The 19,995-nt window shown below is 61.6% G+C and overlaps 1 protein-coding gene across 1 annotated transcript; it reads right to left on the reverse strand.

Annotated features, from left to right (window-relative positions):
• Positions 1–356: 356 nt before the first annotated feature.
• On the reverse strand, positions 357–14,707 carry GRK1 (G protein-coupled receptor kinase 1; the record flags this gene model as incomplete). Its single annotated transcript, XM_084224443.1, is given in 9 exon segments — positions 357–652; positions 5,338–5,539; positions 6,556–6,680; positions 7,411–7,494; positions 8,820–8,977; positions 9,867–9,994; positions 11,325–11,611; positions 14,226–14,238; positions 14,240–14,707. Coding segments are annotated over 9 exon segments (1,761 nt in total).
• Between the last annotated feature and the right edge of the window lie 5,288 nt (positions 14,708–19,995).

Consider the following 19,995-nt stretch of genomic DNA (forward strand, 5'->3'; position numbering starts at 1 on the left):
CCCCCCCAATTTCAGGGTGCCCCCCTCACATCAGATGGAGCCCCCCTCCCAAATTTTGGGGTCTGCAGATGGAGTCCCCTCCCAATTTCAGGGTGCCCCCCTCCTATCACAAACACCCCCCCCCCATTTCGGGGTCCCCCCTCCCATCACATGGAGACCCCCCCCCAATTTCGGGGTGCCCCCTCACAGCACATGGACACCCCCCCCAAACCCCAATTTCGGGGTCCCCCCACCCATCACATGGAGACCCCCCCCAATTTCGGGGTCCCCCTCACATCACATGGAGCCCCCCCAATTTCGGGGTGCCCCCCTCCCATCACACGGAGACCCCCCCCCAATTTCGGGGTCCCCCCCCCTCACAGCAGCCGGCAGGTGGAGGACTTGCCGCCCCCGGCCCCCCCCGCGGCGCTGGGGTCCAGGTCGGGGGGCAGCGTCCCCGGCGCCCCCCAGACGTTGAGCTCCTCGAAGACGCCGGTCTCGATCAGCTCCTCCTGCCAGGGGATGGGCACGGTGCCCGAGGCGAAGGCGTCGCACAGCGCCGCGTCCCCCGCATCCAGCTCCACGCCCTTCACCGTGGAGAAGGCGCCCACGTCCCCCAGGTCCTTGGCGTACACCCGCCGGGGGTCCGGCACGAACGGGGGGGGCACCAGCCCTTGGGGGGTGGGGAGGACACCCCGTTATTCTTGGGGTCGGAACCCATTGATGGCCCCCAACCTCTCAGGTAACTTTGGGAGCCCCCCCAAGGAGCGCCCTGAACTTCTGGAAACACCCAAAGCCTCAGATCAGTTCTAGGCCCCCTCCCCAGTAGCCCCCCAATATCTCAGGGAGCCTCTCAGGTACCCCCTGGACCTCCCCAGTAGCCCCCCAGTAGCCCCCCAGTAGCCCCCCAGTAGCCCCCACATCCCCCAGGTCCTTGGCGTACACCCGCCGGGGGTCCGGCACGAACGGCGGGGGCACCAACCCTTGGGGTGGGGAGGACACCCCGTATTCTTGGGGTCCGCACAGGGAGGTCCTGGAACCCATTGGCGGCACCCCAACATCTCAGGTAACTTTGGGACCCCCACGCAAGGAGCGCCCAGAACATCTCAGGTAACTTCTGGAAACACCCAAAGCCTCAGATCAGTTCTAGGCCCCCTCCCCAGTAGCCCCCCAATATCTCAGGGAGCCTCTCAGGTACCCCCTGGACCTCCCCAGTACCCCCCCAGTAGCCCCCCAGTAGCCCCCCAGTAGCCCCCAGGTCCTTGGCGTACACCCGCCGGGGGTCGGGCACGAACGGGGGGGGCACCAACCCTTGGGGGGGGGGAGGGAAGGGAGGACACCCCGTTATTCTTGGGGTCGGCACAGAGAGGTCCTGGAACCCATTGATGGCCCCCCAACCTCTCAGGTAACTTTGGGAGCCCCCCCAAGGAGCGTCCAGAACTTCTGGAAACACCCAAAGCCTCAGATCAGTTCTAGGCCCCCTCCCCAGTAGCCCCCCAGTAGTCCCCCAGTAGCCCCCCAATATCTCAGGGAACCTCTCAGGTACCCCCTGGACCTCCCCAGTACCCCCCCAGTAGCCCCCCAGGTCCTTGGCGTACACCCGCCGGGGGTCCGGCACGAACGGGGGGGGCACCAGCCCTTGAGGTGGGGGGGACACCCCGTTATTCTTGGGGTCGGCACAGAGGGGTCCTGGAACCCATTGATGGCCCCCCAACCTCTCAGGTAACTTTGGGAGCCCCCCCAAGGAGCGTCCAGAACTTCTGGAAACACCCAAAGCCTCAGATCAGTTCTAGGCCCCCTCCCCAGTAGCCCCCCAGTAGTCCCCCAGTAGCCCCCCAATATCTCAGGGAACCTCTCAGGTACCCCCTGGACCTCCCCAGTAGCCCCCCAGTAGCCCCCCAGTAGCCCCCAGGTCCTTGGCGTACCCCCGCCGGGGGTCCGGCACGAACAGGGGGGGCACCAACCCTTGGGGGGGGGGTGAGGACACCCCGTATTCTTGGGGTCGTCACACTTGATAGCCCCAGTATGGGCCAGTAACCACGGGAACCCCCCGGAACCCCAAAAAACATCTGAGAACTTCCAAAAACCTCCCCAGAATCACCAGGAACTCCCCAGAGTTCATCCCAGGGCTCCCTGAAACTTCCCAGTGCTGCCCAGTACAGCCCAGTATGGGCCAGTAACCACGGGAACCCCAAAAAACATCTGAGAATGTCCAAAAACCGCCCCAGAACCACCAGGAACTCCCCAAAATTCATCCCAGAACTCCCAACCCTCAGAGGAAACCCCATGGATGGACCTCCAACATTCATTGGAGACCCCAAAACCCAATGGGGACCCCAAAACCCAATGGAGACCCCAAAACCCAATGGGGACCCCAAAACCCAATGGAGACCCCAAAACCCAATGGAGACCCCAACCCTTGACCACCCAACGCCCTACCAAGACTGACCCTGACCCCCACCCCCTGCAGCCCCCCTCTCCCGCCCCCCTGACCCCCCTGGAGACCCCAAAACCCAATGGAGACCCCTACACTCAATGGAGACTCAATTCTTGACCACCCAACACTCAATGGACACCCCAAAACCCAATGGAGACCCCTACACTCAATGGAGACTCAACTCTTGACCACCCAACACTCAATGGAGACCCCAACCCTTGACCACCCACCGCCCATTGCAGACCCCAAAACCCACTGGAGACCCCAACTCTTGACCACCGAACACTCAGTGGAGACCCCAACACTCAATGGAGACTCAACTCTTGACCACCCAACGCTCAATGGAGACCCCAAAACCCAATGAAGACCCCAAAACCCAATGGAGACCCCAACACTCAATGGAGACTCAACTCTTGACCACCCAACGCTCAATGGACACCCCAAAACCCAATGGAGACCCCAACACTCAATGGAGACCCCAACACTCAATGGAGACTCAACTCTTGACCACCCAACACCCTCTGGACACCCCAAAACCCAACGGAGACCCCAATCCTTGACCAACACTCAATGGAGACCCCAACACCCTCCGGACACCCCAAAACCCAATGGAAACCCCAATCCTTGACCACCCAACACTCAATGGAGACCCCAAAACCCAATGGAGACCCCAACACTCGATGGAGACTCAACTCTTGACCACCCAACACTCAATGGACACCCCAAAACCCAATGGAGACCCCAAAACCCAATGGAGACCCCGAAACCCAACGGAGACCCCAACACTCAATGGAGACTCAACTCTTGACCACCCAACGCTCAACGGAGACCCCAACACCCTCCAGAGCCCCCAAAACCCATTGCAGACCCCAACCCTTGACCACCCAACACCCTACCAAGACTGACCCCCACCCCCACCCCCTGCAGCCCCCCTCTCCCGCCCCCCCGACCCCCCTGGAGACCCCAAAACCCAATGGAGACCCCTACACTCAATGGAGACTCAACTCTTGACCACCCAACACTCAATGGAGACCCCAACCCTTGACCACCCACCGCCCATTGCAGACCCCGAAACCCACTGGAGACCCCAACTCTTGACCACCGAACACTCAGTGGAGACCCCAACACTCAATGGAGACTCAACTCTTGACCACCCAACACCCTCCGGACACCCCAAAACCCAATGGAGACCCCAATCCTTGACCTACACTCAATGGAGACCCCAACACCCTCCGGACACCCCAAAACCCAATGGAAACCCCAATCCTTGACCACCCAACACTCAATGGAGACCCCAAAACCCAATGGAGACCCCAACACTCGATGGAGACTCAACTCTTGACCACCCAACACTCAATGGAGACCTCAAAACCCAATGGAGACCCCAAAACCCAATGGAGACCCCGAAACCCAACGGAGACCCCAACACTCAATGGAGACTCAACTCTTGACCACCCAACACTCAATGGAGACCCCAACACCCTCCAGACCCCCCAAAACCAGTTGCAGACCCCAACTCTTGACCACCCAACGCCCCACCAAGACTGACCCCGACCCCCACCCCCTGCAGCCCCCCTCTCCCGCCCCCCCGACCCCCCTGGAGACCCCAAAACCCAATGGAGGCCCCTACACTCAATGGAGACTCAATTGTTGACCACCCAACACTCAAGAACCCTTGACCACCCACCGCCCATTGCAGACCCCAAAACCCACTGGAGACCCCAACTCTTGACCACCGAACACTCAGTGGAGACCCCAACACTCAATGGAGACTCAACTCTTGACCACCCAACGCTCAATGGAGACCCCAAAACCCAATGAAGACCCCAAAACCCAATGGAGACCCCAACACTCAATGGAGACTCAACTCTTGACCACCCAACGCTCAATGGACACCCCAAAACCCAATGGAGACCCCAACACTCAATGGAGACCCCAACACTCAATGGAGACTCAACTCGTGACCACCCAACACCCTCTGGACACCCCAAAACCCAACGGAGACCCCAATCCTTGACCAACACTCAATGGAGACCCCAACACCCTCCGGACACCCCAAAACCCAATGGAAACCCCAATCCTTGACCACCCAACACTCAATGGAGACCCCAAAACCCAATGGAGACCCCAACACTCGATGGAGACTCAACTCTTGACCACCCAACACTCAATGGACACCCCAAAACCCAATGGAGACCCCAAAACCCAATGGAGACCCTGAAACCCAACAGAGACCCCAACACTCAATGGAGACTCAACTCTTGACCACCCAACGCTCAACGGAGACCCCAACACCCTCCAGAGCCCCCAAAACCCATTGCAGACCCCAACCCTTGACCACCCAACACCCTACCAAGACTGACCCCCACCCCCACCCCCTGCAGCCCCCCTCTCCCGCCCCCCCGACCCCCCTGGAGACCCCAAAACCCAATGGAGACCCCTACACTCAATGGAGACTCAATTGTTGACCACCCAACACTCAATGGACACCTCAAAACCCAACGGAGACTCAACTCTTGACCACCCAACACCCTCCGGACACCCCAAAACCCAATGGAGACCCCAACACCCAATGGAGACTCAACTCTTGAGCACCCAACACTCAATGGACACCCCAAAACCCAATGGAGACCCCAACACTCAATGGAGACTCAACTCTTGACCACCCAACACTCAATGGACACCCCAAAACCCAAGGGAGACCCCAACACTCAATGGAGACCCCAACACTCAATGGAGACTCAACTCTTGACCACCCAACACTCAACGGAGACCCCAACACCCTCCAGACCCCCCAAAACCAGTTGCAGACCCCAACCCTTGACCACCCAACGCCCTACCAAGACTGACCCCCACCCCCACCCCCTGCAACCCCCCTCTCCCGCCCCCCCGACCCCCCTGGACCCCCCGGCGGGCGTTACCGGCCTCGAGGCGCCCCCAGTTGATGGCTCCGAAGAAGGGGTGCGCCTTCAGCTGGGCGCAGCCGTTGTCGCGGAAGCCCAGGCGGGCCTGGGGGTCCTTGGCCAGGAGCCCCTCGCAGGCCTCGCGCGCCGCCGCGCTGAACTTGTCCGAGTAGGTCACGGGGTCGTTCAGGATGCGCCGCGTCACCTCCTTGTTCTCCACCTGGGGGGGGGAAAAACGGGGTGGGGGGTCCTGGGGGTCCGGGTTCATGGAGGTTCATGGAGGTTTTGGGGGGTTCTGAGGGACCTGGGTGGATTCTTGGAGGTTTTGGGGGGTTCTGAGGGACTTTGAGGGGTTCTTGGAGGTTCTTGAGGGGTTCTGAGGGACCGGGGGGGGGTTCCTTGGGGGTTCTTGGAGGTTTTGGGGGATTCTGAGGAATTTTGGGGGGTTCCTTGGGGGTTCTTAGGAGGTTTTGGGGGGTTCTGAGGGACCTGGGGGGGTTCTTGGGGGTCCTGGGGGGCTCCTTGGAGGTTTTGGGGGGTTCTGAGGGACCTGGGGGTGCTCCTTGGGGGTTCTTGGGAGGTTTTGGGGGGTTCTGAGGGACCTGGGGGGGTTCCTTGGGGGTTCTCGGAGGTTTTGGGGGGTTCTGAGGGACCTGGGGGGGTTCCTTGGGGGTTCTTGGGGGTTCTTGGAGGTTTTGGGGGGTTCTGAGGGACCTGGGGGGGTTCCTTGGGGGTTCTTGGGGGGTTCTTGGGGGTTCTTGGGGGGTTCTGAGGGACCTGGGGGTACTCCTTGGGGGTTCTTGGGGGGTTCTTGGGAGGTTTTGGGGGATTCTGAGGGACCTGGGGGGGCTCCTTGGGGGTTCTTGGGGGTTCTGAGGGACCTGTGGGGGCTCCTTGGGGGTTCTTGGGGGTCCTGGGGGGGTTCTTGGAGGTTCCTGGGGGGGTTCTGAGGGACTTTGGGGGGGTTCTTGGAAGTTTCTGAAGATACTGGGGAGTTCTTTGGGGGTTTATTGGAAATTTTGGAGTTTCTAAAAGGCCTGGGGAGGGGTTCTTGGATGTTTCTGGGGGTCCTGAAGGTTCTGGGAGGTTTCTGGGAATCCTGAGCTGAATTTTGGGGAGTTCCTGGGGGTTCCTGGGGGTTCCCGTGGTTACTGGGCTGTACTGGGCTATACTGGGCTGTACTGGGGGGCACTGGGGGGCACTGGGGGGCACTGGGGGGCGCTGGGGGGGGGTCACCTTCTCCCCCCGCCGGCGGAAGGGGCCCTTGGCCTCCAGCATCTCGTAGATCGTCACCCCCAGCGTGAAGTAATCGACCGACCAATCGTAATCCTCGTTCTTGAGCAGCTCGGGGGCCATGAACCCTGCGGGGACACGGAGGGGACACTGAGGGGACAGGGGACACTGAGGGGACAGGGGACACGGGGGGGACAGGGGACACGGGGGGGGACAGGGGACATGGGGGGGACAGGGGATATCGGGGGGATAGGGGACATTGAGGGGACACATGGGGGACAGGGGACATGGGGAAACAGGGGACACGGAGGGGACAGGGGACATTGAGGGGACAGGGGACACGGGGGGACAGGGGACATTGAGGGGACAGGGGACACGGGGGGGACAGGGGACACAGAGGGGACAGGGGACATTGGGGGGGACAGGGGACACTGAGGGGGGACAGGGGACATTGAGGGGACAGGGGACACCGGGGGGGACAGGGGACATGGAGGGGAACAGGGGACACAGGGGGGACAGAGGACACAGCAGGGACAGGGGATACAGGGGGACAGGGGACATTGAGGGGACAGGGGACACAGGGGGGACAGGGGACATTGGACACCTCAGTGGGATCTCCAGGGAGTACCCAGATGATTGGGGTCAGGTGACTCAGGGGGACACAGGTGACATTGGGGTGACCCAGGTGACACAGGAGAGACACAGGTGACCAGAGGGGACCCAGGTATCTGGGGGGGCCTTCCCATGTCCTTATTATACCCAAGGTTCCCCCCATGTCCCCCCAATGTCCCCCCATCCTCCCAGTGTCCCCAGTGTCCCCAGTGTCCCCCCAGTGTCCCCAGGGTCCCCTGTCCCCACCTGGGGTCCCGGCGTAGCCGCGCGTTTTGCTCTCTCCATCCTTGAGCTCCACGGCCAAGCCCATGTCGGACAGACGGACGTGGCCTGGGCACCAGTGACCAGCAGTGACCACCAGTGACCATCAATGACCACCAGTGACCACCAGTGACCATCAATGACCACCAGTGACCATTGGTGACCATCAATGACCACCAGTGACCATCGATGACCACTAGTGACCATTGGTGACCATCAATGACCACCAGTGACCATCGATGACCACCAGTGACCATTGGTGACCACCAATGACCATCAATGACCACCAGTGACCACCAGTGACCACCAGTGACCATCAATGACCATCAATGACCATCAATGACCACCAGTGACCACCAGTGACCATTGGTGACCACCAATGACCATCAATGACCACCAGTGACCATCAATGACCACCAATGACCACCAGTGACCATCAGTGACCATCAATGACCATCAATGACCATCAATGACCATCAATGACCACCAGTGACCACCAGTGACCATCAATGACCACCAGTGACCACCAATGACCATTAATGACCACCAGTGACCACCAATGACCACCAATGACCATTAATGACCACCAGTGACCACCAGTGACCATTAATGACCACCAGTGACCATTGGTGACCATCAATGACCACCAGTGACCATCAGTGACCATCAATGACCACCAGTGACCATTAATGACCACCAGTGACCATTGGTGACCACCAGTGACCACCAATGTCCCCGTGTCTCCCTCATTTCCCACATCCCCCAATGTCCCCAATGTCCCCAATGTCCCCAATGTCCCAATGTTGCCAATGACCCCAATTTCCCCATGTCCCCCCTGCTGTCCTCAATGTCCCCAATGTCCCTAATCCTCAAATGTCCCAATGTCCCCACTGTCCCCACTGTCCTCAATGTCCCTAATCCCCAAATGTCCCCATGTTGCCAGTGTCCTCAATGTCACCATGTCCCTCCTGCTGTCCCCAATGTCCCCAATGCCCCCAATGTCCCCAAATGACCCAAATGCCCCCAGTGTCCCAAATGTCCCCAATGCCCCAATGTCCCCAATGTCTCCGTGTCTCCCAGTGTCCCCGTGTCCCCACCGGCGTCGTCGAGCAGGACGTTCTCGGGTTTGAGGTCGCGGTAGACGATGTGGTGCTGGTGGAGGTGCTCCAGCCCCAGCAGGACCCGATGTCCCCGATGTCCCCAATGTCCCCAATGTCCCCAGTGTCCCCAATGTCCCCAATGTCCCCAACGTCCCCAGTGTCCCCAATGCCCCCAACATCCCCAATGCCCCCAACATCCCCAATGTCCCCAATGTCCCCAATGTCCCCATTATCCCCAATGCCCCCATATCCCCCCAGTGTCCCCATGTCCCCCCAGTGTCCCCGTGTCCCCACCAGCGTCGTCGAGCAGGACGTTCTCGGGTTTGAGGTCGCGGTAGACGATGCGGTGCTGGTGCAGGTGCTCCAGCCCCAGCAGGATCTGCGCCGTGTAGAAAACCGCGCGCGGCTCCGCGAAGCCCGGGTTCTCCTCGTCCACGTTGTAGATGTGGTACCTGGGGACATCAGGGACATTGGGGTCAGTGGGGACATTGGGGACATTGGGGACATTGGGGACATTGGGGACATTGGGGACACGCTCAGCGCACACGGCTCTGTGAACCCTGGGTTCTCCTCGTCCATGTTGTAGATGTGGTACCTGGGGACAGTGGGGACATTGGGGACACTGGGGACACCATGGGGACACACCAGAGACATCACAGAGTCACCACAGGGACACCACAGGGACACCATGGGGACACGCTCAGTGCACACGGCTCTGTGAACCCCAAGTCCTCCTCATCCATCTTGTAGATGTGGTGCCTGGGGACATCAGGGACATTGGGGACAGTGGGGACATTGGGGACAGTGGGGACATCAGGGACATTGGGGACATTGGGGACATTGGGGACACTGGGGACACTGTGGGCATTGTGGTACCTGGGGACACCGCGGGGACAAGGCAGGGACACATCAATGTGTGTGGCACCAGCACAGTGCCAAGGTGACACCAGGGTCACACCAAGGTGACACCAAAGCCATGCCAAGGTCACACCAGGGTCACACCAAGGTCACACCAAAGCCATGCCAAGGTCACACCAGGGTCACACCAAGGTGACACCAAAGCCATGCCAAGGTCACACCAGGGTCACACCAAGGTCACACCAAGGTGACACCAAAGCCATGCCAAGGTCACACCAGGGTCACACCAAGGTGACACCAAAGCCATGCCAAGGTCACACCAGGGTCACACCAGACCATGCCAAGGCCACTCCAAGGCCACGTCAGGGTCACACCGACATCACACCGAGATCCCACCGGGGTCACACCAAGGCCAGTCCAAAGCCACCCCGAGGCCACCCCGAGGCCACCCCGCTGTCCCCCGAGGCCACCGCGGCCGCGTACCGCAGGTCGCCGCCATTCATGATGGTCATGACGAGGCAGAGGTCGGTCTTGGTCTGGAAGGCGCAGGCCAGGGACACGATGAAGCGGCTGTGGACGCGCGCCAGGATCCGCTTCTCCACCAGCGCCGCCTGGGGACACGGTGGGGACACGGTGGGGACACGTTTGGGACACAGGATGGCATCACCATGGACATGGAGTGGGGACAGGGACAGGGACACGATGAAGTGGCTGTGGACGCGTGCCATGATCTGCTTCTCCACCAGTGCTCCTGGGGGACACGGTGGGGACACGGTGGGGACACGTGGGGACACGGGATGGCACCACCATGGACATGGAGTGGGGACAGGGACAGGGACAGGGACACGATGAAGTGGCTGTGGACGTGTGCCATGATCTGCTTCTCCACCAGTGCTCCTGGGGGACACGGTGGGGACACGGTGGGGACACGGGATGGCACCACCATGGACATGGAGTAGGGACAGGGACAGGGACACGATGAAGCGGCTGTGGACGCGTGCCAGGATCTGCTTCTCCACCAGCGCCGCGTGGGGACACGCAGGGACACGGTGGGGACACGTGGGGACACGTGGGGACACGTTTGGGACATGGGATGGCACCACCACGGACATGGAGTGGGGACAGGGACAGGGACAGGGACAGGGACAGGGACAGGGACAGGATGAAGTGGCTGTGGATGCGTGCCAGGATCTGTTTCTCCACCAGTGCTCCCGGGGGACATGTGGGGACACTTTTGGGGACACAGTGGGGACACGGGATGGTACCACCATGGAGTGGGGACAGGGACAGGGTCACACAGGTGGCACACGCCAACGGACAGACACAGGGACTGAGGGGACATCCGAGGGGACAGACAGAGGGACAGAATTGGGGACAAAGGGCTGGATTTGGGGACAGAGGGACATCCAAGGGGACCGAGTGGGGTCAGAGGGACCAGTGGGAGGACCGAGGGGTGAATTTGAGGACAGAGGAACATCTGAGGGACACCCATGGGCGCAGAGGGGACAAAAGGCCACCACTGGGGACACCCTTGGGGCCACCTTTGGGACCACCATCAGTGCCACTCTTGGGGCCACCTTTGGGGTCACCCTTGGGTCCACCCCTGGGGACACCCTTGGGTCCACCTTTGGGACCACCACTGGTGCCACCCTTGGAGCCACCCTTGGGGACACCCCTGGGGACACCCATGGGGTCACCCTTGGGTCTACCTTTGGGTCCATCTTTGGGATCACCACTGGTGCCACCCTTGGGTCCATCATTGGTGCCACCCCTGGTACCACTCTTGGGGACACCACTGGGGACACCCTTGGTGCCACCCCTGCTGCCACCCTTGGTGCCACCCCTGGGGCCACCATTGGGATCACCTTTGGTGCCACCCTTGCTGCCACCCCCGGTGCCACCCCTGGGGCCACCCCTGGTGCCACCCCCGGTGCCACCCACCTCGTATCCCTTGCGCTTCTTGAGGCGTTTCTTGTTGAGGCGTTTGTTGGCGTACATCTTGCCGGTGGCGCGGCGCTGGCAGGCGCAGACCTCGCCGAAGCCGCCCTTGCCCAGCACGCGGAACTCCACGAAGGCGTCGGCGTTGACGGCCTGGCTCTCGAGCCACTTGAACTGCACGAAGCGGCCGAACTCGGGCGAGCCCCGGTACGGGCCCCAGGCCGCCGCCTCCAGGTGCGCCAGCAGCTCCCGCCGCGCTGGCACGAAGGCGTCGCCCGGGAGCGTCGAGCCTGTGGGGGCAGCGGGGAGGGTCAGGGGTGTCATGGCCGCCGTTGGGGTGTCATGGCGGCCAATACCAACATGGCCGCTGTTGGGGTGTCATGGCTGCCAATACCAACATGGCCGCCATTGGGTGTCATGGCCACCATTGGGGTGTCATGGCTGCCAATACCAACATGGCCGCCGCTGGGGTGTCATGGCTGCCAATATCAACATGGCGGCCATTGGGTTGTCATGGACGTGGTTGGGGTGTCATGGCTGCCAATACCAACATGGCGGCCGTTGGGGTGTCATGGCCTCCAATACCAACATGGCCGCCATTGGGTGTCATGGCCACCATTGGGGTGTCATGGCTGCCAATACCAACATGGCCACCATTGGGGTGTCATGGCTGCCATTGGGTTGTCATGGATGTGGTTGGGGTGTCATGGCTGCCAATACCAACATGGCTGCCATTGGGGTGTCATGGTGGCCAATACCATCATGGCCACTGTTGGGTGTCATGGCCGCCGTTGGGGTGTCATGGCGGCCAATACCAACATAGCGGCCGTTGGGGTGTCATGGCAGCCAATACCAACATGGCCGCTGTTGGGTGTCATGGCTGCCAATACCAACATGGCTGCCGTTGGGGTATCATGGCTGCCAATATCAACATGGCGGCCGTTGGGGTGTCATGGACATGATTGGGGTGTCAGGGCCGCCGTTGGGGTGTCATGGCTGCCAATACCAACATGGTTGCCATTGGGGTGTCATGGATGTGGTTGGGGTGTCATGGCCACCGTTGGGGTGTCATGGTGGCCAATACCAACATGGCCGCCATTGGGTTGTCATGGACGTGGTTGGGGTGTCATGGCAGCCAATACCAACATGGCGGCCGTTGGGGTGTCATGGCCTCCAATACCAACATGGCCGCCATTGGCGTGTCATGGACGTGGTTGGGGTGTCATGGCTGCCACTACCAACATGGCCGCCGTTGGGGTGTCATGGCTGCCAATACCAACATGGCCGCCGTTGGGGTGTCATGGCTGCCAATACCAACATGGCGGCCGTTGGGGGTGTCATGGCTGCCAATACCAACATGGTGGCTGTTGGGTTGTCATGGATGTGGTTGGGGTGTCATGGACGTGGTTGGGGTGTCATGGCTGCCACTACCAACATGGCTGCCGTTGGGGTGTTATGGCTGCCAATACCAACATGGCCGCTGTTGGGGTATCATGGCTGCCAATATCAACATGGCGGCCATTGGGGTGTCATGGACATGATTGGGGTGTCAGGGCTGCCGTTGGGGTGTCATGGCTGCCAATACCAACATGGCGGCCATTGGGGTGTCATGGATGTGGTTGGGGTGTCATGGCTGCCATTGGGGTGTCATGGTGGCCAATACCAACATGGCCGCCGTTGGGTTGTCATGGATGTGGTTGGGGTGTCATGGCTGCCAATACCAACATGGCGGCCGTTGGGGTGTCATGGCCTCCAATACCAACATGGCCGCCATTGGCGTGTCATGGACGTGGTTGGGGTGTCATGGCTGCCAATACCAACATGGCCGCCGTTGGGGTGTCATGGCTGCCAATACCAACATGGTGGCTGTTGGGTTGTCATGGATGTGGTTGGGGTGTCATGGCCGCCATTGGGGTGTCATGGCTGCCAATACCAACATGGCCGCCGTTGGGGTGTCATGGCTGCCGAGATCATCATGGACGTGGTTGGGGTGTCATGGCTGCCACTAGAATGTCATGGCTGCCAACAGCATCATGGCTGCCATTGGAGTGTCATGGCCATGGTTGGGGTGTCATGGCCGCCATTAGCATATCATGGCTGCCAATACCATCATGGCCGCCATTGGAGTGTCATGGCTGCCGAGATCATCATGGACGTGGTTGGGGTGTCGTGGCTGCTGCTGGGTGTCATGGCTGCCAACGGCATCATGGCCGCCATATTGGCACTACAGCTGCCATACTGGAGCAATGTCAGCCATACCAATCTCACAGCCGCCATATTGGAGCCATGTCAGCCATGTTGATTTCACAGCTGCCATATTGGAGCTGTGTCAGCCATGTTGATTTCACAGCCGCCATATTGGAGCCCTGTCAGCCATGTTGATTTCACAGCCGCCATATTGGAGCCGTGTCAGCCATGCTGATTTCACAGCTGCCACATTGAAGCCGTGTCAGCCATGTTGATTTCACAGCTGCCATATTGGAGCAATGTCAGCCATACCAACCTCATGGCCGCCATATTGGCACCATGTCTGCCATATTGGAGCAGTGTCGACCATGTTGATATCACAGCCACCATATTGGAGCTGTGTCAGCCATACCAACCTCACGGTCGCCATATTGGCACTATGTCTGCCATATTGGAGCTGTGTCAGCCATGTTAATGTCACAGCCACCATATTGGAGCCGTGTCAGCCGTACCAACCTCACGGCCGCCATATTGGAGCCGTGTCAGCCATGCTGATTTCACAGCAGCCATATTGGAGCCGTGTCAGCCATACCAACCTCACAGCCTCCATATTGGAGCCTTGTCAGCCATGTTGATTTCACAGCGGCCATATTGGAGCCATGTCAGCCATACCAGCCTCACGGCCGCCATATTGGCCCCCAGCCCCGCCCCCCTCACCTGCGGGTGGCGCGGGTGGCGGCGGCGCTGAGGAAGCCGCAGTGCTCGGACCCTCCCGGCGTGAAGAACCGGCTCCGCAGCTTCTTGGCCGCCGCCTCCCTCTCGGCGTCCTCGCACTGCTCGAAGGCCTCGATCTCCGCCCACAGCGCCCCGGCCGCCGCGAACTCGGCCGAACCTTCCAGAAACCTCCGGAACAGCAGCTTGCCGATGGGCTGCTCCACGCACTGCCACCGGAACGACGTCTCCTGGCCGCCATCTTGGGTGTGGCCGGGCGGGGCGCCGTTGGGGGCCCCGGGACCCCCGTTCTGGGTGCCGGCGCCGCCGCCCAGTTGGGCGCGCAGGGCCTCGCACTGGGAGATGTGGGGCAGGCGGAGCCGCGCCTTGGAGCGCCGGTCCTTGCCGCCGCCGCCGCCGCCGGGGCCGCCGCGGGCCGACACGTAGGCCGAGTTGGCCACCACGGTCTCCAGACCCCCGATGTCCATGGCTGAGGGGGGTGGGACACCTGGGGAGGGGTGGGGGGAGACTGGTGGGACTGGTGGGATGTTCTGGGGGGGTTGGGGGGTGACTGGTGAGACTGGTGGGATGTTCTGGGGGGGGTTGGGGGGTGACTGGTGGGACTGGTGGGATGTTCTGGGGGGGTTGGGGCACATGTGGGGGGGAGTTTTGGGGGTCTGGGGGGGTTTTGGGGGGTACTCAGGGGACTCGTGGGGGGGGCTGGGGGGTGGGGGGAGCCCTCCTGTGGCACATGGGGGTTGCTGGGGGGCTCTAGGGGTGGTCAGGGGTCCCTCCTGTCACTCCTGGAGGTGTCTGGGGGGTGGGGGTCCCTCCTGTGACTCCTGGGGGGGTCTGGGGGGTGGGGGGGAGCCCTCGTGTGAAAATTGGGGGGGGTCTGGGGGGGGTCTGTGACCACGCCCCCTCTCTCCCCACCCGCCCCCCGGATTAACGCGCCCCCCCCCCCCCACTCCCGGGTAAAATAGTGGGGGGGGGAGGTGGGGGGGGGGGCGTCGCGGCTCTTAAAGGGCCCGCGCTATAATTAGCGTAAGCGGCTCAGCGCGTGCCTAAGCCGCTTTCGGGGGCCCCTCGCACGAGATTCCCCCCCCCCCCACCCCCCCCCGACCCCTCCCCCCCCACCGGGAATCCCGACAGGCCCCGGGGCCGCGGGGAGCGATGGGAACGGGGTCACACCCCCTCCCCCCCCAAATAAAACGGGCCACAAAGGATTCTGGGAGAGACCACCCCCCCCCCCCCCCACAAAATGGGGTGGATCCTGCGGGGGATGATGGGGAGGGGGGGATGGGGGAGGGACCGTCCACACCCCCCCCTCACCGCGGAGGCCCCGCCCCTTCAGGTGTCCAGGTGACCCCTGACCCTGCGGGACCCTCCTCTTTAGGGACCCCCTCCCCAAATCCACAGACCCCTCCCTCTCCAGGGCCCCCACCCCTGGGGACCCCCCCCCCAGGATCTCCCACTCTCGGAGACCCCCCCGCGATCACCCCAGGACCCCCCCCCCCATTACCCAGACCCCAGGGAGACCCCTGACCTCTGACCCCGGGGTCCCCCCACCCTGAGACCCCCACCCCCCCCACGCAGGACCCCCCCTTGGGGACCCCCCCCCTCCGGAACCCCCTCCCCACTGACCCTGGGGGTCTCAGGTGTCCAGGACCCCCCTCCCCATGAAGACCCCTCCCCCCATGAAGACCCCCACCCCCCTGTGACCCCTTCCCTCCCAGGGGACCCCGACCTTTGACCCCAGGGCCCCCCAGATCTCCGGACCCCCCCTCCCTGCGACCCCCGACCCCCCCCCCGCATTTCCCCCAGGACCCTCAAACATCCGGGACCCCCAGGGGACATCCCGGACCCCCCCACCCTGACCCCACGACCCCTCCCCAACGACCCCCCCCTTCATCCCTTAGAGCCCCCCCACCCCCAGGAAATCCCCCCAGAGACCCCTGACCCCAAATCACCCGGGTACCCGGGACCCCGCCCCCCCCACCCCTGCGACCACCCCCTGGGGACCCCCCCACGACCCCCGCCCCCCCCCCCGGGACCCCCGCTCTCACCTGCGCAGCTGCCCCGGCCCGCGGCGGGTCCCGGTGCCCCGGGGCCGGATTAGCCCCGCCCGGGGATTAACAAAATCCCCCGGGGGCGGCCACCCCCGACCCCCCCCCAAGCCCCCTCACCCCCCCCCAACCACCCCGGGCCCCCCCTCATTGATCCCGGGGAGCTTGGAGAGCTGGGACCCCCCCCCCCAAATGATCGCGGGACCCCCTCCCCGATTAACGCCGGGGGGCTCCGGCAGCCGCGACCCCGCCAATAACCCCCGGGACCCCCCCCAGATGAACCCCCAGGGACCCCCCCCAAATGATCGTGGGACCCCCCCCCTCACCCACCCCAATTAACACCGGGGGGCTCAGGCAGCAGCGACCCCCCTTTAACCCCCCAGGATCCCCCCAAATTAACCCCCAGGGACCCCCCCAAATTAACCCCCAGGGGTTTCCCAGGACCCCCCCCCCTTTAATTCCCGGGGGTCCAAATGTCCCGGACCCCCCCCCCCAATTAAACACCGGGGATCCTGAGATCCCGGGGGACCACCCCCCCAATTCATCCTGGGGGACTCCGGAATTCGGGACCCCCCCCCAATAAATTGGGAACCCCCAGAAATTCAAGACCCCCCCCGAAAATTCGCGATCCCATTCATAGATCGGGGAAACTCCGGGATATTCGGGACCCCCCCAGAAATTTGGAACCCCCCCGGTAAATTCTGGACCCCCCCAGAAATTGGGGACCCCCCCCCGGAATTTGAGAACCCCCCGGGACATTCAGGACCCCCCCAGGAATTCGAGAGCCCCCCCAGGAATTCGAGACCCCCCCCCAGAAATTCAAGACCCCCGCCCCCGGAATTCGCGATCCCATTCATAGCTCGGGAACCCCTGGATATTCGGCACCCTGCCGGTAAATTCGGGACCCCCCCAGTAAATTCGGGACCCCCCCCAGAAATTTGAGAACCCCCCGAGAAATTCAGGACCCCCCAGAAATTCGAGAGCCCCCCCAGGAATTTGAGACCCCCCCAGAAATTCAGGCCCCCCCCGGGAATTCGCGATCCCATTCATCGCTCGGGGAACCCCCGGGATATTCAGGATCCCCCCCGGTAAATTCAGGACCCCCCCGGTAAATTCGGGACCCCCCCAGAAATTGGGGACCCCCCCAGGAATTTGAGAACCCCCCGGTAAATTCGGGACCCCCCCAGAAATTCAGCCCCCCCCCGGAAATTCGCGATCCCATTCATCGCTCGGGGAACCCCGGGATATTCGGGACGCCCCCGGTAAATTCGGGACCCCCCCGGTAAATTCGGGCTCCCCCCCGGAATTCCCGCTCCCCCCCGGTAATGGGGCCCCCCTCGCGGTTCCGGTGCCGTTCCGGGGGGGGCCCGGGGGGGTTTTGGCGGCGGCCGGGCCGGGACGCGCCGTTACCGGGGAGCCGCGAGCGCCCGCCCGGGCACGCGCGGCCCTTTCGGGGCCCCCCCGCCCCTTTTTGGGGCCCCCCCGGCGCTTTCGGGGCCCCCCCGGATCCTTGGGGCCCCCCCCCGGAACGCTTTGGGAGCCCCCCCGGGTCACCGCGTCCTCCTGGAGCCCCCCCAAACTGAGCCCCCACCCCAAAATCTGAGCTCCCCCATCGATACCTGGGATCCCCCCCCCGGAATTTTGGGGGTCCCTACTGGGTTTTTGGGGACCCCCCCCCCAAAATCTGAGCTCCCTCCGGACTCCTCAGCCCCCTCCCCAAATTTCTGACCCCCTCCCCAAATTCTCGACCCCACCCCAAATTCCCGACCCCACCCCAAATTCTTGGGTGCCCCCCTAAAATTCCGGGACCCCCCCCGGGATTTCCGAGCCCCCCCAGTTTGAGGAGGGGTCTCCCAGGGTCGCAGTTTCCCAGTTTGGGACTGGTTGAACTGGGAGCGAACTGGGAGCGTTGGGGTCTCCCCCGGGGTGGGGGAGGGGGGCCAGACGTGACCTCGAGTGACCCCTAGCAAGCCCCGCCCCCAATTAGCCCCGCCCTCTCTTTAATTACGGAGCAGCCTGGGTGGTCCGAGGGCTCCCAGTGCTCCCAGTAACATCCCAGTGCTCCCAGTAACCTCCAGTATCCTCTCCCAGTGCTCCCAGTAACCCCCCAGTTCCCCCCAGTATCTTCTCCCAGTTCCCATTCCCAGTGCTCCCAGTTCCCCCCAATATCTCCTCCCAGTCCCCCCAGTGCTCCCAGTTCCCCCCAGTATCTTCTCCCAGTGCTCCCAGTTCCCATTCCCAGTTCCCATTCCCAGTGCTCCCAGTCCCCCCCAGTTCCCCCCAGTTCCCATTCCCAGTGCTCCCAGTATCCCCTCCCAGTTCCCCCCAGTGCTCCCAGTCCCCCCAGTATCTTCTCCCAGTGCTCCCAGTACTCCCAGTTACGTCCCCCCCAGTGCTCCCACTATCCCCTCCCAGTTCCCCCAGTATCCTTTCCCAGTATCCTTTCCCAGTATCCTCTCCCAGTGCTCCCAGTTCCCCTCAGTGCTCCCAGGATCTTTCCCAGTTCCCATTCCCAGTGCTCCCAGTATCCCCTCCCAATTCCCCCCAGTGCTCCCAGTGCCCCCAGTATCCTCTCCCAGTGCTCCCAGTTCCCCCCAGTATCCTCCCCACCCCCCCCCCCGTTTCCGCGCGGGCCCTTTAAGAGCCCCCCCGACCCCCGGCCCCGGCCCCGAATCTCTCAATGGGCCCGGTGGGAACCTCGAGGAGGCCACGCCCCCTCATTAGCATAGAGCATTAAACTCCCCTATAAGGATAAAGGGGCGGGACTCAGTGTTGGAGGTGGGGCCTGGGGCGGTCTAGAGGGTATTTAAACATTGGATTAGCATAAGGGGCGTGGCTTGTGGAAAATGTGTGTGGCTATTAGCATAAGGGGCTGGGCACAGGCATGCAGAGTGGGTAATTAGCATAAGAGGCAGGGTTTGGGGGTTATAAAGTGCCATTAGCATAAGAGGCATGACTAAAAAGTGATTAATTGGCAGTTGCTATTAGCATAAGGTGAGGGGCCATGAAGCTTTAAGATGATATATTAGCATAAGGGGTGGGGTATCAGGATATTATAATGAGCTGTTAGCATAAAGGGTGGGGCAAATGGTATTCTAAAATGTTATTAGCATAAAAGGCGGGGCATATGGGGACTATAAAGCCTTATTAGAATAAGGGCAGGGGCAAACTTAATTAAAACCTGTCTTTATTAGCATAAGGGGAGGGGCATTCTGGGGGTTTATGAATGCTATTAGCATAAGGGGTGGGCTTGCCAGCTTTAATACTCCTCATTACCATCAAGGCGTGACATGGGGATGCTCACCACTCCTCATTAGCATAAAGGGCATGGCAAATTGAGCTTTAACCTTCCTCATTAGCATAAGGGGAGTTTCAAAGGAAGCTCTAACACTCCCAAATTGAGTTTTAACATTCCTCATTTGCATAAGGGGCGTGGCAAATTAAGTTTTAACATTTGATTAGTGAAAGGGGCGTGGCAAACAGAGTTATAACGCCTCAATTAAGCTTTAACCCTCCTCATTAGCATAAGGGGCATGGCAAACAGAGCTTCAATGCTGCTCATTAGCATAAGGGGCGTTTCAAGTTGAGCTTTAACCCTCCTCATTTGCATAAGGGGCGTGCCAAATGAAGCTTTAACACTCCCAAATTGATCATTAACCCTCCTCATTTGCATAAGGGGCGTGGCAAACAAAGCTTTAACACTCCCCAAT

This window comes from Fringilla coelebs (genome assembly GCF_963513975.1).
Source record: "Fringilla coelebs genome assembly, chromosome: 38".
NCBI lineage: Eukaryota > Metazoa > Chordata > Aves > Passeriformes > Fringillidae > Fringilla > Fringilla coelebs.